This window comes from Emys orbicularis, chromosome 2 (genome assembly GCF_028017835.1).
Source record: "Emys orbicularis isolate rEmyOrb1 chromosome 2, rEmyOrb1.hap1, whole genome shotgun sequence".
NCBI classification, from domain to species: Eukaryota; Metazoa; Chordata; order Testudines; family Emydidae; genus Emys; species Emys orbicularis.
The window spans coordinates 83,865,222-83,886,732 of record NC_088684.1 but is presented as its reverse complement, the minus strand read 5'-3'; the positions used below and the strand labels follow the sequence as shown (position 1 = coordinate 83,886,732).

The following is a 21,511-nucleotide window of genomic DNA, read 5'->3' as shown; positions in this document are numbered from 1 at the left end:
TTCATCTAATTTCAAGTCTAAACTTCCTGATGGCCAATTTATATTCATTTGTTTGTGTGTCCACATTGGTACTGAGCTTAAATAATTATTCTCCCTCCGTGGTATTTATCCCACTGATATATTTTTATAAAGAGCAATCATATCTCTCCATAGCCTTCTTTTGGTTAGCTCTAAACAAGCCAAGCTCTTTGAAAAACCTGTCTTACGAAAGGAGACTCATTCCTTGGATCATCCTAGTAGCCCTTCTCTGTACCTGGTCCAGTTTGAATTAATCCTTTTTAAATGCCGGAGACCAGAACTGCACACAGTATTCCAGATGAAGTCTCACTGGTGCCTCATATAACAGTACTAACACCTCCTTATCTCTACTGGAAATACCTTGCATGATGTATCCGAAGACCGCATTAGCTTTTTTCACAGCCATATCACATTGGTGGCTCATAGTCATCCTATGATCAACTAAGACTCAGAGGTCCTTCTCCTCCTCTGTTACTTCCAGCTACTGAGGCCCCAGCTTATAACAAAAATTCTTATTAATCCCTAAATGCATTAATCCCTTGCACTTTTCATTATTAAATTTCATCCTATTACTATTACTCTAGTTTACAAGGTCATCCAGATCTTTCTATATGGGCAATACCTTCCAGCTTTGTGTCAGCCACAAACTTTATTAGCACACTCCCACTTTTTGTGCCAAAGTCAGATTCATGCTCTTATGTAAAAGTAGGACTCATAGATCAGAGGGTGGCCAACAACTCTATTTTTAAGTAACACGAGTAACTAAAAGGAAAAAAAAAAAAGTCTTGTTAAATAAAATCCCCTCAGTCTAAAGCTGTTTCACAATTGCTGTTCGTTAGATGCAAGAACTTATGCCTGGTACAGAATTTTTTTTCTTGCAGAAAATACATTCTGCCCAAGAACTACTGCAGTTCTGCCTTTCAGCCACCAGAGACTGCTGTGGCAGCAGATCAGCTAGCTGACGATAGTAACAACCAGCAGGCTGCTGGTAGAGCCAGCTTAGGAGGCGGGGGGCATTTCAAATGGGGGTTTAGAAGGGCTAGTGGGGCAACAGCATTGATTTGGGGCCAGATGGGGTATAGGGACAGGGGCAGATGTACTTGCCTGAATAGGAGAGGCATAGGGTCAGCTTTGCCCACTGCTCTTCCTTCTGCCCCTCCCAAAAAAAGCTGTTCCATACTTCACTCACCCATACCCAACCAGATTCACTCCCAGGCTCCTTCCCTCTCCCTCAGCTCCTCTGAGACTTATTTCTGCACCCCTCAGAAGCAGCGCAAAGTTTCTGTATTGTAGTTTAAATAAATTACTCAAAGTTCTATTTTTTTTGTCTGTAGTGTTAGATACACTTGCTGACTGGTATTTTGAAATAAATTAATAAACATGCCAGTTTCAATTATTTTGGTAATTTAACAAAATATGTAAATTTAAAATATTGGGTGCAGAGTAGTTCTTGACTCAAGCTACGCCATGTACTAAATGTTGCCAGCAGAAGCTAGCTTACACAGACCTACTGATTGGACCTAGAAGGCAAGTTAAGTGAAGTAATGCATAGTTTGAGACTCCCACATGGTTGTGCACATGTTGAGCTGTTGAAATTTAAACATCCTGGGGCCTAGCAGCAGAAACAGTTTAAACTGTTCTAAGGCTTTGGGTTCTGTATCAGTAGAGTTAAAGTGGTACAACCTACCTCTTGTGGACAATTATCAGTGGTTTTAGACCTGGCCTAAGTAAATATAGCTAATATTAAGAAATAGCTAACAACTGGTGCTACCACCATACAGGCACAAATGCTGTTTTGTTCCAAGAGCAAGGCAAGGTAGACACTTCCTCCTTTTAACCTGCTTTAAAGGGACAACAACTTACCAGAAAAACCCACTTCCACCTTAAAATTTCTTGTTTTGAGCATTCAGTAGGGGTTACTTCTGTTTTACTTTCTCCATTTGACAGCACTTCAGGTATAATCACCTTTCCCACTGAGCTCTTCATGAGGTACTTTTCCATAGGACAACATAAGAGACATGGCACTAGAACAGGGGTCAGCAACCTTTCAGAAGTGGTGTGCCAAGTCTTCATTTATTCACTCAAATTAATGTTTTGCATGCCAGTAACATTGTTTTTAGAAAGTCTCTTTCTATAAAAGTCTGTAATATATAACTAAACTATTGTATGTAAAGTAAATAAAGTTTTTAAAATGTTTAAGCGGCTTCATTTAAAATTAAATTAATATACAGAGCCCCCCAGACTGGTGGCCAGGACCCAGGCAGTGCGAGTGCCACTGAAAATCAGCTCGCCTGCCACAGGTTGCCTACACCTGCACTAGAACCTATGAAGTAACTAAGCCCAACAGTTACTTTTGGGATACTGCTCAACTAGTTACAGATCCATCTTTTAAAAACTAAATTGTTAAAGAACCAATAGCATTTACCTGTATGTGCTAACAGTACTGGTAGTGGACAGTGACATGATTCACTTGTAGTTTAGTTCTGGTTTAAGAGGCAGTGTAAGTGCCTGCTCTAAGCACAGATGGCATGTCACATTTCAAGACCAAGAAAGGATAATTTTAAACAGTGTCATTGTTGTTGATCACCATTTATTTTACAGACATGAAATGCCAGCAACAGAACATACTGAGTCAGCAGGTCAGACTGGACAAATACTTGATTGTAGCCATGTTTCTGTGGGTTACGGGCAGCAGCACTGAGTTACACAAGGAAATAATTTCCCTTCCATGTCAGACAAGGCAAAGGATGGAGAGCTATTGAACAAGTGGTATAAACCATGCAAGAATAACAAATGTAAGAATAGGTGTGTAATAAATATTTGGTTGAAATTGGAGGAGAAAGAGGGAGGCTCATTTTAGTTAGATTAAAAAAAGTTATCCTTAGGTAAATAAGTGTCCCACTACCACTGAGTGAGCAGCAGTACAGTCCAGCAATGATTTTTTGTAAGTGTTTAGTACATGGATCAGTTTCAAATAGATTAATTTCCCACTTCATATGAGGAGAAAGGGCTTGAACAAATTGTCTCCAATGCTAAAGCTCCAGGGATAAAGAAATGATCAGTGATCAACATTTATTTCACACCTAGGCAGGAACCACTAAAACTGTAGACTAGTGTTCAGCTTCATCTTCAATTACTTCAACTCTGCGAGGTCCATAGAGTAGAACATAAGCTATATGCCAGTCTCCACCCCCAGATAACCTCAAAATATCTTCAGGTGTAACAATGCTGACTTTGTCATCATCAAACTTAATCCATTCATCTACAAAAAACAAAAAGATACTTGAATTATAAACATGTAAATAATATAAGAATTATTTCTAGTATCCCTTAAGGAGGAAAGGGCAATACTGAGGCCCTGTTTAAAAACACTTTGTTTAAATGAAAAACTTAACTGCACTGGTTAACTTGTACGTTAGTTAATAGCATTGAAAAGGATATTACCTTGTTTCCTTTTTACCCAAGATACATAATGACCAGAGGAACTAGATCTTCCCTGATGTGTTAGCACTGCCTGCAGCTCGTAAAAACCACAGTTGTTGGAGCCAATATCTGGAGAAAAAATTGCACCATATTGATTACACATAGTAAATGGACTTTACATGCAAGACACAGAGCCTAATGAGTAACATAAATCTGCACGCAGTTTAAGCTTGCCTTGCCAGAATCACCTTTAGACTACAATACTTATGGCTAAGGATACGACTGTCACGGAGTTCATGGATTCTGTGACTTTCCTGGACCTTTGACTTCTGGGGCAGGGCTGGCGGAGCAGCTGCAAGCCCTGCCAGCACTCTGTCCCCCTCAGGGTATTTTTAGTAAATATCAGGGACTTCTGTGAATTTTTGTTTATTGCCTTCCACCTGTCCCTGACATTTACTAAAAATTTTAACCTGGCTTAGTGCAGATAATACATATTTCCATTTAAATAGAACTGTTTGAAGCAACCAAGGTCAGCTTTTTCCTTGTACCAAGAGTTAGATTTTGCTGGCTTGACACTGGTTGTCAAATGCATCAAAACCCAAATGCAGAGTAATGTTCAGTTCTCTACTGCAGGTTACAGCATAGTTCTACAGTCAATATGAAATAGAACATTTCAGGTAAATAAAGATCAACAGCTGTTTTTGCAGATTTAATAACTATCATTCATGCTGTTCAACTTGAAAGGAACCCCAATGACGTCACTACCATTCACATGTAGTAATTTATCACCACACTAAATGCATCATTTAAGTCAACTTTTACCAGGGTTATTTTTTTTAGAAAAGGGGAAATGATTTTGTAATCTGAATTAGGATAGAAGAAATCCTGCTGAGTCCAGTGAGCTACCTTTGAGTATGCTGAACTTAAAAGCAGATCTCATTTTCCTGCCAACATTAGTTTTGGAAACAATTCTCTTTTTTCATGGTAACTTAATATGCTATGGGAAACTTATTTTGAAGTTCCTACACCTATTCTTATTGTGAACTTGGACGGAAACATGGACAAATTTTCTTATTGCATGGTTATTTACTGAAAGTATGTAGATGACATGTGCCATCGCTCATTGTGTGTGAAGACTGCTTTAAAAATCGGCAGCTCAGTACTGGCAGTATCTCCCTAGGTGGTGATTTCTTAGAATCAAATGAAAGGGTACAATGCTTAGGTGGTTTTTTTGTTTTGTTTTTTTTAAATGGAGCTTAAATTACACTCATTGAGGTTTTACTTTTCAATCTGCATCTTAAATACATCTGAAAAGGGGAGCGGTTTTCCTTTGCAGTCTATCATTGTAAACACAGAAGTGTGGAAAAACCTGGATGAACACAGATGGATAGCAGCAGCTGAAATGGGAGAATACAAGCAACTGAACTGGATGAGAGCTCACACTGCCCCATGTCTTTTTTCCTTCAGAAGTTCTGCACTATGGTCCCTTTGGAAGCAATCTGTGCTCATCTGTTCAATGGAACATCATTTGGATGCTCTACCACCAATATACCCACTCCCTGGCTGCCCCTGTCCATTCAGTGTCAAACCACCACCACAATAGAGTGGGAGTTGAACTTGCATTGCTACACCTGCTGCCTAAGTGGACTTTTCATTACTTGCATCCGAAGCCTGGATTCTACAAGAGAAAGGAGTTGAGTGTACTAATTACAAAACCCAAAACATGGTAATTACAAAATAAGTATTTCTATTTAAATTAAGTTCTGACTTTGGACTTCAACTTTTCACTCCCAGCCAGGAGACAGGGAAAGCAACTGTAGATCAATGCAAGTGCCTCTCAGTGCACAGCGTGTAATCTGCTTGTCCCGTGAATGAGTATAGGGCTTCTGTGACGAAGTGTCTTAAATAGACAGCAAACATGCCTCAACTTGCCATTAATCTTTCCATTCTATTACACTGCACCAGGGTTTCTGAGAATTCATTGTCAAAGTCATGAAAAATAAAGTTCTCTGCTGGGGAGATTTCCCCCCTTGCTTAATTAGGATACAAGTTTTAAATTGACATTAAACCTCTCAAAATTCACTTACCATCAGGAAAGGAAAATGGTTCATATTTAACTTCTTTCTGTGCACCATCACCTTTACTAGACTGGAAAACAATTTTTGATGATTAATTTTAAAATGCTTTACTATACCTGTATCAAATATATGGCCTACATCTTTCAAGAGAGATTGTTTGCCTTGATTTTTTTGGTTGCTTAACATGAAACACCTTAATGGAACCTGATTTCCAAAATATGCTCAACAGCCACAATCTGAAAATGACCCCACCAAGATCTCAAGGTTGGCACCCAAAAACACCCAACAGGGACAATATAAGCAGCAGAAAATGTGAAAATGGACTGGAGTGCCAACAAGATTCTGCAATAGAAAGTTTTCAGCTCTTGCTAGGGTCACTCTGAAAGCAGGGGAGAGGCTAGAAAGGAAAATAAAAAGATGGGAGACAAACTAAATGGTTATCAATTCTGTTCACAATAAACACCTCTTCTCCCCCATCTAAAGGGAAAAAAATCCTCCTCCAAAGACTGAAATGAAAGCTGATGGGGCACGGGATATGAACAGTCCAACTTTAGCAATATCTATACAATGGTATAGCTTAACATACAACTTAACATCTTTTTTAAAGAAGAACCTAGATCAGTGTAGTATACAGGATACAACAAAATTGCTTATAGAAATATCCTGTGCTGTAACAAAAATCAAAGCACGTAAATAAATAACTAGCAGTTTTTAAAACATACTATTGAGCTAATAAGACCACATCTACTCCTGCTCTTCGATTCAATATCAATCACAGCCACTTGGCACCCCTTTAGGATATAGAGCTGAGAGAGCAGCTTCATTCTATTGAGATTTAAATGATCTGCCAGTAAGCAGCAGTATTTGGGCATGTCACAGTTTACATATTTATAGAAAATACTTATGCATAGCAAAAAATACTTTGTTCTATATGACTGGTCTCCAGCTGCCAAAAAAGGATCAACTGCACCATATTTTCTCTACTAGAATTAAAGCACAAACAACATATTTGTCTGGTAAGAGTGATTTAACTTATATTTCTTAGAAGTTGATTTTTCAAGAAATAGCAACAAACAAGTTGCTCCCATGTAAGAACTAGCATACAGCACTTTTTTCCATTCAAACAACTATGCTGACCGCTTTGTTACACTTAGACAATATTGTACATGTATGTATGTGAGACATTTCGCTCAGTTTTTCAATAGGTAATGAAAAATAATGTGCAATATTTAAGGGAATTGTTTTTCTGGCCTATCCTTGGATGAGACTTTTACGTCCTGTGAGGTGAATTTTTAAAATCAGGTTAGGCATGTATTTCCCCCCGCCCCCCCCCCCAAATACTGTTGAATATTCCAACTTTGAGTTTTGAAACACATTTACTCCAGGTTCTTGAAACAAAGCTGAAGTTTTGTAATCTGATCACTATTCCTGGGCACAGCCTGTGCAAGTCCTTTTAAGTTAAAGTTGGTATGACTGACATTAAAGCACACTGGTATGACCAGGTCAACATTCTCTTACACAATAAGCAGCTTTCACAGCCCACAAAATTGCAGTTTAAATTGCTTGAACATATCAATTTATGAAATTGAAAAAAATCACTTTCATACATTCAGTAAATCTAAAGCATCTACTATTCAGCTCACCAATTACAATTGTGCGTAGAAGCTAAGATGGAGATTTTTCCATGAACAGTTTGTGGAATTAATCTATCAAATCCAATTTTTATTTTTTTTTGGTAAGTCATGAAAAAAATTCAAACTATGGCCCATTATGTCAGCATGCAGGTTTGTAAATTATGACTTGATACATATTAGCTTTAAGACATGCTATCCCACTTTCGTTGATTATATGAAACCAAAAATTTAGGATAAATCAAAATTGCTAAGAAATAGTCAAGTAACCTACATTCTTTGGCTGCTGATTTATTTTTTTGTCTTCTAGATCCTTGAATTTTGACCGAAATGGGACCATCTTTTCTTGAAGTTCTGATGTACATAACTCGTATACATCCAACATAAGAGGAAATTTGACATCCTAGGAACAAGTTACAAAGAAAGTCAGGCTATTAGCTCAATTTAGAATTCCATATTGAAGAAGTGTTTTTCCATAGAAAGCCAATCCCCTCTGATAATTTAAATGCACTTAGCCATATTTCTGACAGCCTTTTCTTGATTTATTCAAAAGTATAAAATAATTTAAGATGTCCACATAATAGATGTTATAGAAATGCACACAACTGTCCGATTACCTTTCTGCTGAAAAACTGACTAGAGTAACTCCTCGCTTAACGTAATTACGTTCCTGAAAAATGTGACTTTAAGCGAAACAATTTCCCCATAAGAATTAATGTAAATGGGGGAGGGGGGTGTTAGATTCCAGGGAAATTTTTTTCACCAGACAGAAGACATATACATACATACATACACACACACACATACAGTATAAGTTTTAAACAGTTTTATACTGTACACAGCAATGATGATTCTGAAGCTTGGTTGAGGTGGTGGAGTCAGAGGGTGGCATATTTCCCAGGGAATGCCTTACTGCTAAATGATGAACTAGCACTCGGCTGAGCCCTCAAGGGTTAACATATTGTTGTTAATGTAGCCTCACACTCTACAAGGCAACACAAATGAAGGGAGGGGAGACAGCATGGCAGACACACACACAATGTGGGTGGAAAAGAGAGAGAGAGATGCGCATTGACCCTTTAAGTACGCTGACTGCAGTCTAAGTACATTGCCTTTTTAAGTAGATCAGGAAGTTGAGACAGCAGCTGCTACCAGCAAGCTCCCTCCATCCTGAGCCCTGTTGTGTCCTCCCCCTCTCCCCCGCTCTATGGGGATGGATAAGTGGGGGGCAGGAGCAGGGGGACACCCTGACATTAGCCCCCCTCTTTCCCCTCCCACACAGCAAGCGGGAGGCTCCCAAGAGCAGCTCCAAGGCAGCAGGCAGGAGCAGCACATGGTAGTGAGGGGAGGGACAGCTGAACTGCCGGCAACTGATAGCCTGCTGGGTGGCTGCCACACAATTTAGGGGAGTGGGGAGCTGATTGGGGGGCTGCCGGTCCACCCTGGTTCCAAGCCCCCACCAGCTAGCTCCAACGGGCTACTCTTTCTGCAAGCAGTGGACAAAGCAGGTGGCTGCCAAACAACATTAGAAGAGAGCATTGCGCAACTTTAAACGAGCATGTTCCCTAATTGATCAGCAATGTTACAACGAAACAATGTTAACTGGGATGATTAAGTGAGGAGTTTCTGTACAAATATTTATGTATGTCTCCATATGGGGTAGTGTTGGTGTGTGTTTCTGTAACAGGCCAATGCGGTGTAAGCTGCAACAAACTAAAACACAGTCAATACAAACATTTACATGTTAACAGTCCTTTCTCTATAGATACACTGAATAACTGACATCTCAGTGGGATTGAGTTATTTATATCTGAGCATAGAGTTTAGATTGCCTATCCACTTACTGATATGAATTTATAATTTCATTTTAAATACAACTAGTGAATGCTTTCTCAAAGTGTTCATACCTAGCAGAGTTCTTTATTTTACTCTTTTACAGTACTATTTGCTGTCATAAGAACGGCCATACTAGGTCAGACCAAAGGTCCACCTAGTCCAGTATCCTGTTTTCCGACAGTGGCCAATGCCAGGTGCCCCAAAGGGAATGAACAGAACAGGTAATTATCAAGTGATCCATCTCCTGTCGCCCATTCCCAGCTTCTGGCAAACAGAGGATAGGGACACCATCCCTGCCCATCCTGGCTAATAGCCATTGACGGACCTATCCTCCATGAACTTATCTAGTTCTTTTTTGAACCCTGTTATAGTCTTGGCCTTCACAACATCTTCTGTCAGAGTTCCAGAGGTTGACTGTGTGTTGTGTGAAAAAATACTTGCTTTTGTTTTAAACCTGCTGCCTATTAATTTCATTTCTGACCCCTAGTTCTTGTGTCATTTCACCTTTGTAGGAATAGATATTTATCTGCCAAGATCAATCCATTTTTAAGTGTGAAGAGTATGAAAACCATACTCTTCAAGCTACACCTCTACCTCGATATAACGCTGTCCTCTGGAGCCAAAAAATCTTACCGTGTTATAGGTAAAACCGCGTTATATCGAACTTGCTTTGATCCACCGGAGCACTGCTTTCCCGCGTTATATCAGGTCGCGTTACACCACACTCCCTGAGCTGCATGATGCCAGTCAGCTAATAAGCCCGCTCCGCTAAAAGGGAGAGCTTTCATTGAGTATTCCTGGAAGCCTGTTGCAGGCATCTGATTTGCTGGCAGGAACACAAGGCAGTGAAGAGCCAGCCCAGGCAGAAAAGGGCCCCTTTTATTCCATCCACTACCACATAATTGGCCACTGTCATTCTCAATACTGTCAAGTTTGAAACTCAGTTTCTATCATAATTCCATTTTCACTAAATCTTAGCTTTCCTTTGGGGCTGAAACTTTCCATACTGTGTCTCATATCCAGATATTTTTATTTTCCTTTTTTTGATTTGGCAAATGCTGAATCTCCCACATGAATCTTCAAGAAGGGAGACTGAGTTATTTGTGCTGAATTACTGAATTACAGAATCAACACTACACGTGACTTGATGTTCATCAGAAATTGTCACTTCATTGGTTTTAAATACAGGCAAGTAAAATTAAAGCTATGAGGAGTTAAGAACTGGCTTTGGCATGCTAACTACATTACTTTTACTATGTTTTCAGTTGCATAGTCGCTAATGGCATCTAATTGTATTAGGCACCAAATGCATGGCTATTTTTCAGTTGCTGAGCATAAAAATGTGTATTTGCAGTCGAAACTAAAAAAAGATAGAAACTTAAAACGGGGCATAGAACTTGTCCTGAATTCTTGGGAAAATGATTTTGTAAATTTGTGTATGCTAAATTTTTCATAATTGAAATCTAATTGATTTATGCCCACTATAAAATTTCTACTTTTTAACTGTGTATTCAAAGTGGCCCAATGTAGCAGCATTAATCACCATTGTGCAATTTTGTAGTGGCACAGCTAGAGGACAAAAACATGCATAACCACCACAAGTAAACACACCTACATCCTAGCTACATATGCTGTGCAAACAAATACACCTCCACCCCAATATAACACGACCCGATATAACACGAATTCGGATATAACGCGGTAAAGCAGTGCTGCGGGGGGGGGAGGGGGGGGCTGTGCACTCCAGCGGATCAAAGCAAGTTCAATATAACGTGGTTTCACCTATAACGCGGTAAGATTTTCTGGCTCCCGAGGAAAGCGTTATATCGGGGTAGAGGTGTAACCCCATGTACACACCCCACTAACAAGCTACATATAAACTGGCACATCTGTGCTCTACAGCTATGCACACCTTCACATCTTCCCTCATTGCAATCTCTCTACTCACCTCTAAACCGTCTCACTATGCAAAACAGAGTACTATATATAGGATCTGTTACATGCAAGCATTCAGATCTTTTCCCACCTCTCTCAAAACCAGTCTTTACTTTGTGCTAGAAGGAAGCAAGACTTTTTTGTTGTGCTGCTTTTCAGTGGGTTTCAGAAAAGGGAGAGTGGGCTGGCTTAGGACTTGTCAAAGCAGTACAGGATATACCTAAAGCTGCCTCTGCCCTCCTGCTCTCATTTCACACACATCCTTCTTCCATTCTACATACACACATTTTCTTGGAGGTCCTGTCATATCATAAATGGGCCACACAAGCCTTTATTTTTATACTTTCCATTTTCTTTTTCATTCCTTTTCCTAAAAGCAGGTGGAGAGGCAGGTTCTTCCCTCTCTGACAGTCAGGAAGTAATCTAAGCAGCCCTGCTGCCTGAACACTACAAAATGAAGCAGTCAGTCAAAGATAACAGGCCCACTAAGTTTGGAAGTTCTCCCCTCAGAGTGTTGATTGGGGAGTAAGCTGAAAGCAAGACCCCTCACCCAAGACAGGATAGTCACAAAGTAGCAAATGTGACATCCTCCTCTGAACTAATGGTGAAAGACAGGGTAAAAAATGCTTAATAGCATCAGGGCAATTTAACTTCAGTCCCATGCAGAAAAACAACATTTAATTTGGCGTAGTTTTTGTGACAGTTTCAATATATTTCTTTATTCAAAGATACTGTATGCTTTTGGAATGAAGATGTTCTGTCTATATAAGGAGTAATTTGAGAGCAAAAATACTTGCAGATAGTATTCTGTCTGAAGTGTTAATGAACTAGAAGAAAATTCTGATCACCAAGTTTATAAAAACTCTAAACGTCAATATAATGTTGATGAAGGTTGCTACTGACCTTAAGAACTTTGGCATTCACTGATTCCTTCTCTTTGTAAAAAAATCGAACCATCTGAATAGTCAGGTAGGCAGGCAAACGACTAATCTTGGACTAAATAAGAAAATATTTAGACGGATCCATTATACTTCAGATTTTCACAGAGAATTTAGACATTTAGCATTTTTGTCTTAGATTGTAGGCTCTTCTTGCAGGGACTGGGTCTTCCTATGTGTTTGTGCAACACCTAGCACAAAAGTGCCAAATCTTGATTGGAGCCTCTGGATTAAATAAAGTAATAAATTGCTCAGATTTTTACACTTCTTGGTTCTGGAAATCTGCAAAGGTGCAACACATTCTGTTCCAGTAACAACTTAGTGTTTTGAGCCAGAAAGTTCTTGTCAATATGATGAAGTTAATAAGATTACAAGAATAGTGATGACTGATTACTACTCACAGATTTGATGTACAGAGCGTTTCTTTGCAATGTTGGAGAAAGTTTTGTGATTTCGTCTTGAAGACGCTGTAAAAGAAATTAGCAATAGTATTAACACTGAACTAATGCACACCTATACAACATAAAACCAAAGCAGCTGCATGGAACATATACAATCTTAACCCTAGTCCTTATTCCACCCATCAAACTCTTCTACCTGGTTGCTACAGCTTGATATGTCATAAGAGTTTAGAATATGAGAGCTCTCTGCACAAGGACCATGTTTTTCTTCAATGCCATAAACATTTGTGATGCTTAATTTAAAGATACCATATAATTATCTCCTAACAGCAAGCTTTTTTTCCCCACTAGAAAATTACATGCTATAAACTAGTTGTGCAGAGAGAGATTTTGGATATAAGCAATTATAATAGTAACACTGTAAATGTTAATTACATTGATAAAATATTAATTTTAACTAACAAAAGAGCATAGCCCTGAACTGAGTAACAGACTTATCTTAGAACACTGTTTGAATTATTTAGAAACACATTAGTAAAAAAACAAATGTAAAATCCAAACAAAACCAAGTAACATGAAAACCAAAGACTAATTAGGGGGAGCTGATCAGACATTCAGATTAACAACCTGGTATCCATCCAGGTTCTTAAAGGTTTAGGAACCATGATTATTAAAAGAAATGTGACTAAGTATATCTTTTTTATATAAAAGTTTAACAACACTTAAAAATAAGATCAAGAAAATATATCACCAAAGCTAAGCTATTACTAATAGTAAACTACAGAATAAAGCAATAAACTTAAATCAAGATAAAAATCAATACATTAGTCTCAGTATTGGACTGGGGTTAAAATCATAGTTAAATAATCAAATATCAAAAACAGTCAATACTTATACATTTTACAGAGGATTCTAAGAAGATTCCTGGTTGTTTGGTAAAATTGATTAGTTGGGATTTGTAACCAAAGTCAATCAGATTTATAACTTGGAGCTGATTAATACTGAAACAAAACCATCTAATGTCTAGAGCGCAACCTCAGAGCTAATTATAAATCTACCTTCTTAGAATTCAGTTCTTGTGTGGTAGCTACCTTTCTTTCCCCCATCTGAGTTATTATCAAGGGAGTCTGTTAACGTGGATGATAAACACAAGTTTCACCACTCTTATTTACCAGAAATTACAGATGGAAATTTCAAGCCTTTCAGGACTTTTAAACACACTTTAGAGAATAGTTTTATTTGACAGTATTTAGAGTTGTTTGGACCAAAAGAACTCTCCTTCTGGTGCCTTCCTCATGCAGACTTTATGCATGCACATTTCTACACCCTAAAAATAAAAAGGCTAAAATAGACTGGGATGTCTCCAGACAATGCTGTGTACAGATGTGGTCTCCTCACCTCAAAAAAGATATTCTAGCACTAGAAAAGGTTCAGAAAAGAGCAACTAAAATGATTAAGGGTTTAGAGAGGGTCCCATATGAGGAAAGATTAAAGAGGCTAGGACTCTTCAGTTTGGAAAAGAGAAGACTAAGGGGGGACATGATAGAGGTATATAAAATCATGAGTGATGTTGAGAAAGTGGATAAGGAAAAGTTATTTACTTATTCCCATAATACAAGAACTAGGGGTCACCAAATGAAATTAATAGGCAGCAGGTTTAAAACAAATAAAAGGAAGTTCTTCTTCACGCAGCGCACAGTCAACTTGTGGAACTCCTTGCCTGAGGAGGTTGTGAAGGCTAGGACTATAACAATGTTTAAAAGGGGATTGGATAAATTCATGGTGGCTAAGTCCATAAATGGCTATTAGCCAGGATGGGTAAGGAATGGTGTCCCTAGCCTCTGTTCGTCAGAGGATGGAGATGGATGGCAGGAGAGAGATCACTTGATCATTGCCTGTTAGGTTCACTCCCTGTGGGGCACCTGGCATTGGCCACTGTCGGTAGACAGATACTGGGCTAGATGGACCTTTGGTCTGACCCAGTACGGCCTTTCTTATGTTCTTATTAATGAAAACAAAAAAGAAAAATATGATACTTAAGGTAATGGGTTTTTTGCAAGTTCTTCAGTTCAGTCTTCTGGCTCAGAGCAGGGGCTGGAATTGCAGTCCAGAAGCCAGACAGTAATGTTCTGCTGGCACAGCACTTCTTGCTCATGGACCTCCTCCAGGTGCAGACTAAGACTAGTAAAAAGCTAGAGTGGCCTGGTTGTTGTCATCATGATTTTCTCTCCCCAAGTTTTAAGTTTGGGGAATTCTGGAAGGTCAGTCTTCCCTCGGGCGGCTTGTCCCAAAAAGAGAAGATTCTCAGCCTTACCCTTGATTTTTCTTGTTGGAGAAATTTACTTACTCTACTTCTATTTAGATGAAACCCATGTAATTTAAAAAAAAAATTATATAAGGTTTCTCATCCCATATACACTATTTCTCTCACAAATAAGAGTGAACTCTTGTGGAAATAATTTATAAAATGTAAACAACTCTCAAAGTACTATTATTTTATACAAATACTACACCTGGTGGTAATCTGAGCCGTGCATATAATATTGCATGTTAGGCATAAATTCACAGGAAAGCCCTGCAATTTTTGCAGGAGGGTAGCATTAGTTTTTAATAACTCACTTCTAAATGTTCTTCTGCTTTATGCTGCTGTAAATTTGTTTGCCTCAGAATTTATTGCCGACAGTACACTAACCATTCTAGCAGTTGCCATTGGATGAGTGAAGTAGAAGAAAAAAAATCTGATAACTCCCCCTGCTTCCTCAGCAGCCAAACTAACAGGTACTCCTTCCATTTATGTTTGTCAGCTTTGCATTCCCTTACACCATTGTGTAGGAAGGATTCTCAGATTTGGCATTCTGCTTGCTCGGCCTATCAGTATGCTTCTGCTCCCGCTTGGTCTGCCAGCTGTTTCACCAACAGCCAAAGCAGCATCTTTCTGTAGGTGGTGGCAAATTCAACAATGGCTGACTTGATAAACATATCCGCAATTATGAATGGTACTACCTACATGTTTCTCTCAGTAGTACAAAGTATTTGGCCTTATTCCTGGAAAGACATGCTCCAAGTGTTTAGGTCATTTGCTTTTTTGGTCTCAGTTCAAACGAGAATATTTATCCAAACCCTATGATAGTTTGGGAGCACAATTCAGCATGATTAAGGCTACGATTTAACCATGGGTATATTTAGTAAAAGTCATGGACAAGAAAAAAAATCACGGCCCGTGACCGCTCCGTGACTTATACCATAAATACCCCTGACTGAACGGGGGGAGGAGGGGACCCCAGGGGGCCTGCTGCTGCTCAGGTTGTCGCTGGGGAGGGCGTGGGGGAGGCAAGCCCCAAGGGGCCTGCTACCACTCAGGTTACCGCTGGGGGGAGGGGGGAAGCCCCAGGGGGCCCGCTGCCACTTGGGTCACTGCTGGGGGGGAGGAAGGGCGAGGAAGAATCTCCTAGGGGCCACCCCCGCTGCCCTAGCCACCCCCGCTTAGGCGGTCCGCCCTAGCAGCTAGCTGCAGAGCCACTCCAGCAGTGGCCGGTGTTGCTGCCCCCAGGGCCGCCTGAGCAGCTAGCCCTGGGGACAGCCCTGGGGTCAGCCACACTGGCCGCTTCAGAAGTCACGAAGGTCGCAGGAAGTCACAGAATCTGTGACTTCTGCGACCTCTGTGACAGACACGGAGCCCTAAGCATGAGCAATAGATTTTCTTGAAGACAGCTGGAATTAGAAATCAATCTCTGGCTGCACTATGTCAGTTTCCAGCTAGTGCTCTATTTATGTTTTATTGTTTGTTAATATGCAATTCACCTCCCCTTTTCCTCTTGCATATTCCACCTCAAAAGGTCAGCTACCTTTTTAAAATTGGGAAGTGAAGCTTGCTGTCAGATATTGTCTCTGAAAGCCAAGAGCACTGATATAGGTAATTTAGAATGTAAATCAAACGAGATATATTTAATAACTACTCACCAATTTTAGTCCTGTAAAAAGATATTTGACTTCTTGATTAATAAAGCAGCTAAGTTGAAGCTGATTCTCTTTTCCTTTAGTTACTTCCTCCTCTTCTGCTTCTGTACATTTCATGCTTCACGCACTTAAGGAAAACCATCACACCTTAAGAGCTGAACTATGCTCTATTTACATTAGTAGGATCAATGGAATACTAAACAGTTAATACAAGCTGAAACTCCTAAAGGGAGGAGTAAAAATACTATCTAATCAGAAGGCTTAATTTTTACGTAAATGTGGTTTTAATATCAGAAAAACTACTAAAATTTGGAACACTGAAAAGCCCTTCTGTTAAATAAATCCCCACCCACTCTTCTCTGCTTTAACCAGTCTAATGGCTAGAGTGTTAGGCCATGGAAACAGCCACAGCTCGCAATACACATTTTGTTGACACACCCTTGCAAAGGCCATTTTATTCTATTTGGTTTGCCAATATCAAATCCTGGGATCTGCTTCGATATTACACTCCACTGATAGTGAATGAGGGGAGTCGAGACAAATGAGGGGAGTAGAGACAATTGCCCTAAGTTCTTCTACATCTGCTATCTCCCACGCTCCCCCCATTTCTTTAGATCACTGAACAGCCGTCTCTTTGAAAACGTATTTTATGATGGTTACGGTTAAGATTTTGTCACAGTTATTTTTTACTAAAAGTCACGGACAATAAGCAAAAATTCACGGGAGTTTGACACCTGTCTGTGACTTTACTAAAACTAACCAGGGGGCAAGGCTAGGGAGGGAAGCGGAATGATGGCTGGAGCCCCATTTGGGAGAGAGGGGGGAAATGACAGAACGAGTCCCACTGCATGGGTGGGGAGGGGGCACAGCCCTGGCTTCGGCCCCAGCGCAGTTTGTGGGGGGAGAGGGGTGAAGTAGAGCGCGCACAGCCCTGGTTCCGGCCCTGAAGCCGCAGAGCAGGGGTGCATGGCCTTGGCCCCAGTCACTGGGCACAGCCATGAGGAGGGGCACATGGCCCTAGCGCCAGCCATGGGGGGGGGGGGAGGGGAGGTAGCAATCGTGGCTGCAGCCCCAGCCAAAGCTGCAAAGGGGCCGCACAGTCCCAACGGCAGCCATGGGGGGCAGAGGGGTGTGCACAGCCCCGCCTTCAGCCACGGACAGCTGAAGAAGTCACAGACATCCAGTAAAGTCACTGAATCCGTGACTAAATCGCATCCTTAAGGACCGTACACATCCCCTTCCATACCTTCTTCCTTTCTATCTCAACTTCCTTTCTTTCTTCCTTAACTCTATAACAAGTCTCCCCATCACTTCCTCTTCTGTAGTTTTATCCATCCCCTCCTTTCACTGTTCTTCCTATCAGGTGACCACTTGATAGTGGATCACCTATGTCCAGGCTTTCCTCATTTGCAGTTCCTTCCACCATGTACCTCCTAGTCTCCCTATCAGCTAACTCTTCCCTTTCCTACACCTTCATCTCTGTTCCACATGCCTTTCCATTACCACGTTCTCCCCATTCTCCAAGCTACACCCCAAACTTTCTGTGGACTCATTTCATCATGCCACTGACCTATGTATCTATTCTCCTACCCTATGCATTCTGCTCCTCCACCCACAGTTTAGGGGCTCAGAAACTAAAATGAGGTCCATGGTATGAAAGCAGAAAAGCATGACCTTCTTGCTCCAAAAAGATCTAATGCCTGACTCTGCATCAAAAAAGTTATATAGGATTACTACCCTCATCTTAATAGATATTTCCCTCTCAACATCTCAGAAAAGCAAACAATAAACTGCCTCAGGTTCTTCCCCATATGTCCAGGGGAAAAAAATACTCCCCAGGCCCAAATATGGCACTCAGTTCCATTATGGGTAGATGTTAAAAGAATAGTACACTATGACTGAAATGCCACTTCCATGGAGCATGTCAGTCCTGATCCATCTCCCTAAACTAATTATTTTTCTATTAAAAAAAAAAAAAAAAAAACACGCTACTCTTTGAAAATTGTATGATGAATCCACTTCCTAGTCACCTGACGGTGAGAGACTTATTTGTTATGTATTTGTTGCATTTGACAAAATTCCTCAGGAAAGGGATAGTCTACTTCACGTTTTGTACATTGCTAAGAACATCAGCAACACTCAAATTAGTGACTAAATGAGTGGCCATCTAGTCCCTTTTATATTAAGATATCGTTGGTATCCATGTAAAAGTAGACTCTCAGCATTTCCTGAGGCAAAGAATTTCAAATGCTATTAGTTTCTAGAGAAGAGCCATTGGGTATTTAAGCTTTGTTTTTAAAAAAAGTTTCCAAAGGTACTATTTTTCCTGTTACTGCTTATTCTAATTTTTGTGATGTGCTTTTATGTACTTCTACAATACCAGATGCATCTTTTAGCCAAGTATCTTCTCTCTCTAGCCTCTCCTGGGTTAAGCTTTTCATTTATGTTATCCCTTATGTGTGAAATCCCCTCCCCACTCTGAGTAACTAAATCACTACCGCTCTTTATATCTTGATTTAAAACCTTAGGATACGTTGTTTCAAATTCAATGCTGAAGAATTGATCAACTAAACTCTTCTTTTTAGAAGCTGCTGCTGAAACTCCAGAGTCGGTCTGCAAAACAGGTTCTCTTATTATACTTTTAAGTAGCAAACAAAAACACAATCTTTTCCATGCAAACTACAATTAAGTACTTTTAAAAGGTAGTTCATTAATGCCTATTCATTCCAAAAGAACACATACCTATGGTTACACAAGAAAACTAGGTAAGTTGAAATTTCATTTGCTTAGTCTCCCTATCAGAGTGAAAACGATTTAGACTAGACACCAACATTAGCATTTAATTACTGTGAAAGCAGTCTCTTTTGACCATAATACTGGCAAGAAACAGCAAATGTCTTTGTTATTAAAAACAGCATTACTTTATTTTTCATTGAAAGGTAGAGTTCTCTATAATACTTTTTAAACTATAAACAAAGCTGTTTTATCACTGACCTTTGTAAACCAAGACACTCCACAAATTATTTTTTTTAAAGCTACACTTTGGGGGAAGTCTCGACCTTAACCCTGGAGGAAATAGAGTTCTCGGTGAATTAACTAAGCTAATCCTGTTTGCCGCAGCATTCCTGCTGACATCCTTCTCTGAATCCACAAAGCACGATGATGCTTTTCAGAAACAGCCAACGTCATATCAAATGAATAGAATATTAGGGCCACTGGACTCACATAAGCACTGATCCTGTGGCCCTTCACCATTGTGGTCTTCCACACTGGCTTATGTAGGGCCAACATGGAGACTCCTTCCATAGCACAGGCACCCCAATGTGCAATTTAAGTAGCATGGAGGGCCTTGCACTGGCTCTCAACATCATGAGGCAATTTCATTTATTAGACTATAAATATAGCCTAGGGAGAACCTGGTAATGCTCCAACCTAATGAAATTGGTTTAACTATTTATTGACATACCCACCCAATAGGAATATAAGTCATGAATATTGTATTACAGCCTCATCTATAGTCAGAATCATAGAATAATATAAGATGATTTCAATTACCTCCATAAGAGCATCACCTTCTATCCCTTCCAGCTTTTGCTGTAGTACCCTCATCATTTGTACCCAGCATTCATTGGCATCCTATGAAAAAACAGAATATTGAAATTTGACTAGATACCAGTAATTGGCATTTATGATGTTAGATATGTACTATTATGAAACTACTATCAATCCCCTGATTATAACATGAAGTTTGGAACCTGACAATTCATTAACTATGAACTTGTTGCCATCCCAAAAATACTCATTTTGCTGCGCTGGTGTTTGACTCTTCATGCAACATTTTTTCTACACCCCCCAAAAAAATCTAGTTTTTGGGATACAAAAGGCTACAGAATAATATTTGGACTTCAACAGCTAGAAGTAGTAATTTTCTGTTGAGTTAATGCTTTGCAACTATATTCTATGACAGAGTAAGTTATTTCATAAATACATCTTTTCCAGAAAAGTATTGCTTGGACACTGTATAATATACTGGAAGTTAAGTGAAAGTCTTTACCTGTTGGAGATATTGGCCTTGATCACCCTTCTCTGCAAATTGTGGGAAGGCCATGTGTAAAAACTGCAGGAGAATGATGGGTGGGATGCTGGAGGACGTTTTATCCATGGAATCAAACAAATCTCTAAGAGCTTAAAAATAAAGCAAGTGAGTTTTGAAAATAAAAAAATTAAATTTAAAAAAATCAACTTAAAAATATTACAGCAAACTAGTAGTTAAAATGAACAGCAAGAAGGCAACAATATTGAAAGGGAACACTTATTTAACAGTGTCAAATTAGAACTTTTCACCATAGGGCCAAATTGTTTAACAGTAGTTACAACAGATGCACCGGCAAAATGTGCCTGCAAACATGATTACGCAGGCCTAATAAATGACCCAGATATGAAAGATGGGCACATAGTGCCTTGAAGCCCTTTGATGCCGTCTGAAGCTGGTTCCTCACTAACAGCCCAAAAATAGAATCTTCGTTCACCAAAAACTATTTAACACACTCCTGAGGCACAATGTCTTTGTAACATGTCTAAACCTAAAAACATAAAGGTGTTCAGGTTAAGATCCACTTTCTAGAACTGAAAGCCACAGTGACTTAAGTGTCACTTATTGCTGATAGGACCAAAACTAAACTTGATTTTTCCCACACTTAAAATTCTTCAGAGAATACTTAAACAAACTTTGCACCCAGGAAAGCAAGTGAATGTACATTAGTGCAGAAAGTTCAAAACTATTTGCAGTGTAGTGGATGATGCTGATTAAGAATATGTTGAGTGGCAACACACACACACCCTTTCCCCCCCATTCCTAGCTACATAGATTACTCTTATTTCTAAAAATGTACCCATTATACAGCACTTCAAGTTTACAAAGCGCTTTACAAACACCGACTGCTGCTCACAACAGCCTGTAATGTAGGCTTTACAGGAAGGAGACTGAGGCATGAAGCTTTTATACTAATGGATATAGCTAATGTCATTTTATAACAAAAAGAACTACGTTTTATGGCCAATTTCTTCCTGTCCCTGTGATCCAACATCTCTTAAATACTGACTCCAAGAGGCATTATCTAAATGTGACACAGGCATTAAAAAATGCCTGTGTGTCATGCAGGAGCTCCTGACCAGCCCAGCACCAAAGAGTTAACTAAGGATTTACTTATCAATGTATTGGACTCCTCAGAAGCAACGTTGTCACCTCAAAAGAAAATAATAAGGGACACAAAGTAGAGGTAGTGAGAGGGGAA

At 39.7% G+C, this 21,511-nt stretch overlaps 1 protein-coding gene across 1 annotated transcript in view; it reads right to left on the bottom strand.

Annotated features, from left to right (window-relative positions):
* Positions 1-2,599: 2,599 nt before the first annotated feature.
* USP14 (ubiquitin specific peptidase 14) overlaps positions 2,600-21,511 on the bottom strand; it is a 33,053-nt gene continuing 14,141 nt past the window's right edge. Inside the window, exons 7-16 of the mRNA XM_065398047.1 lie at positions 20,272-20,402; positions 19,773-19,853; positions 18,751-18,830; positions 16,221-16,335; positions 12,261-12,326; positions 11,825-11,917; positions 7,425-7,553; positions 5,529-5,589; positions 3,463-3,570; positions 2,600-3,280 (exon numbers count right to left, since the gene is read on the bottom strand). Coding sequence (XP_065254119.1) covers positions 3,129-3,280; positions 3,463-3,570; positions 5,529-5,589; positions 7,425-7,553; positions 11,825-11,917; positions 12,261-12,326; positions 16,221-16,335; positions 18,751-18,830; positions 19,773-19,853; positions 20,272-20,402 — 1,016 coding nt within the window. The 3' untranslated portion in view covers positions 2,600-3,128. The remainder of the gene's footprint in view (positions 3,281-3,462; positions 3,571-5,528; positions 5,590-7,424; positions 7,554-11,824; positions 11,918-12,260; positions 12,327-16,220; positions 16,336-18,750; positions 18,831-19,772; positions 19,854-20,271; positions 20,403-21,511) is intronic.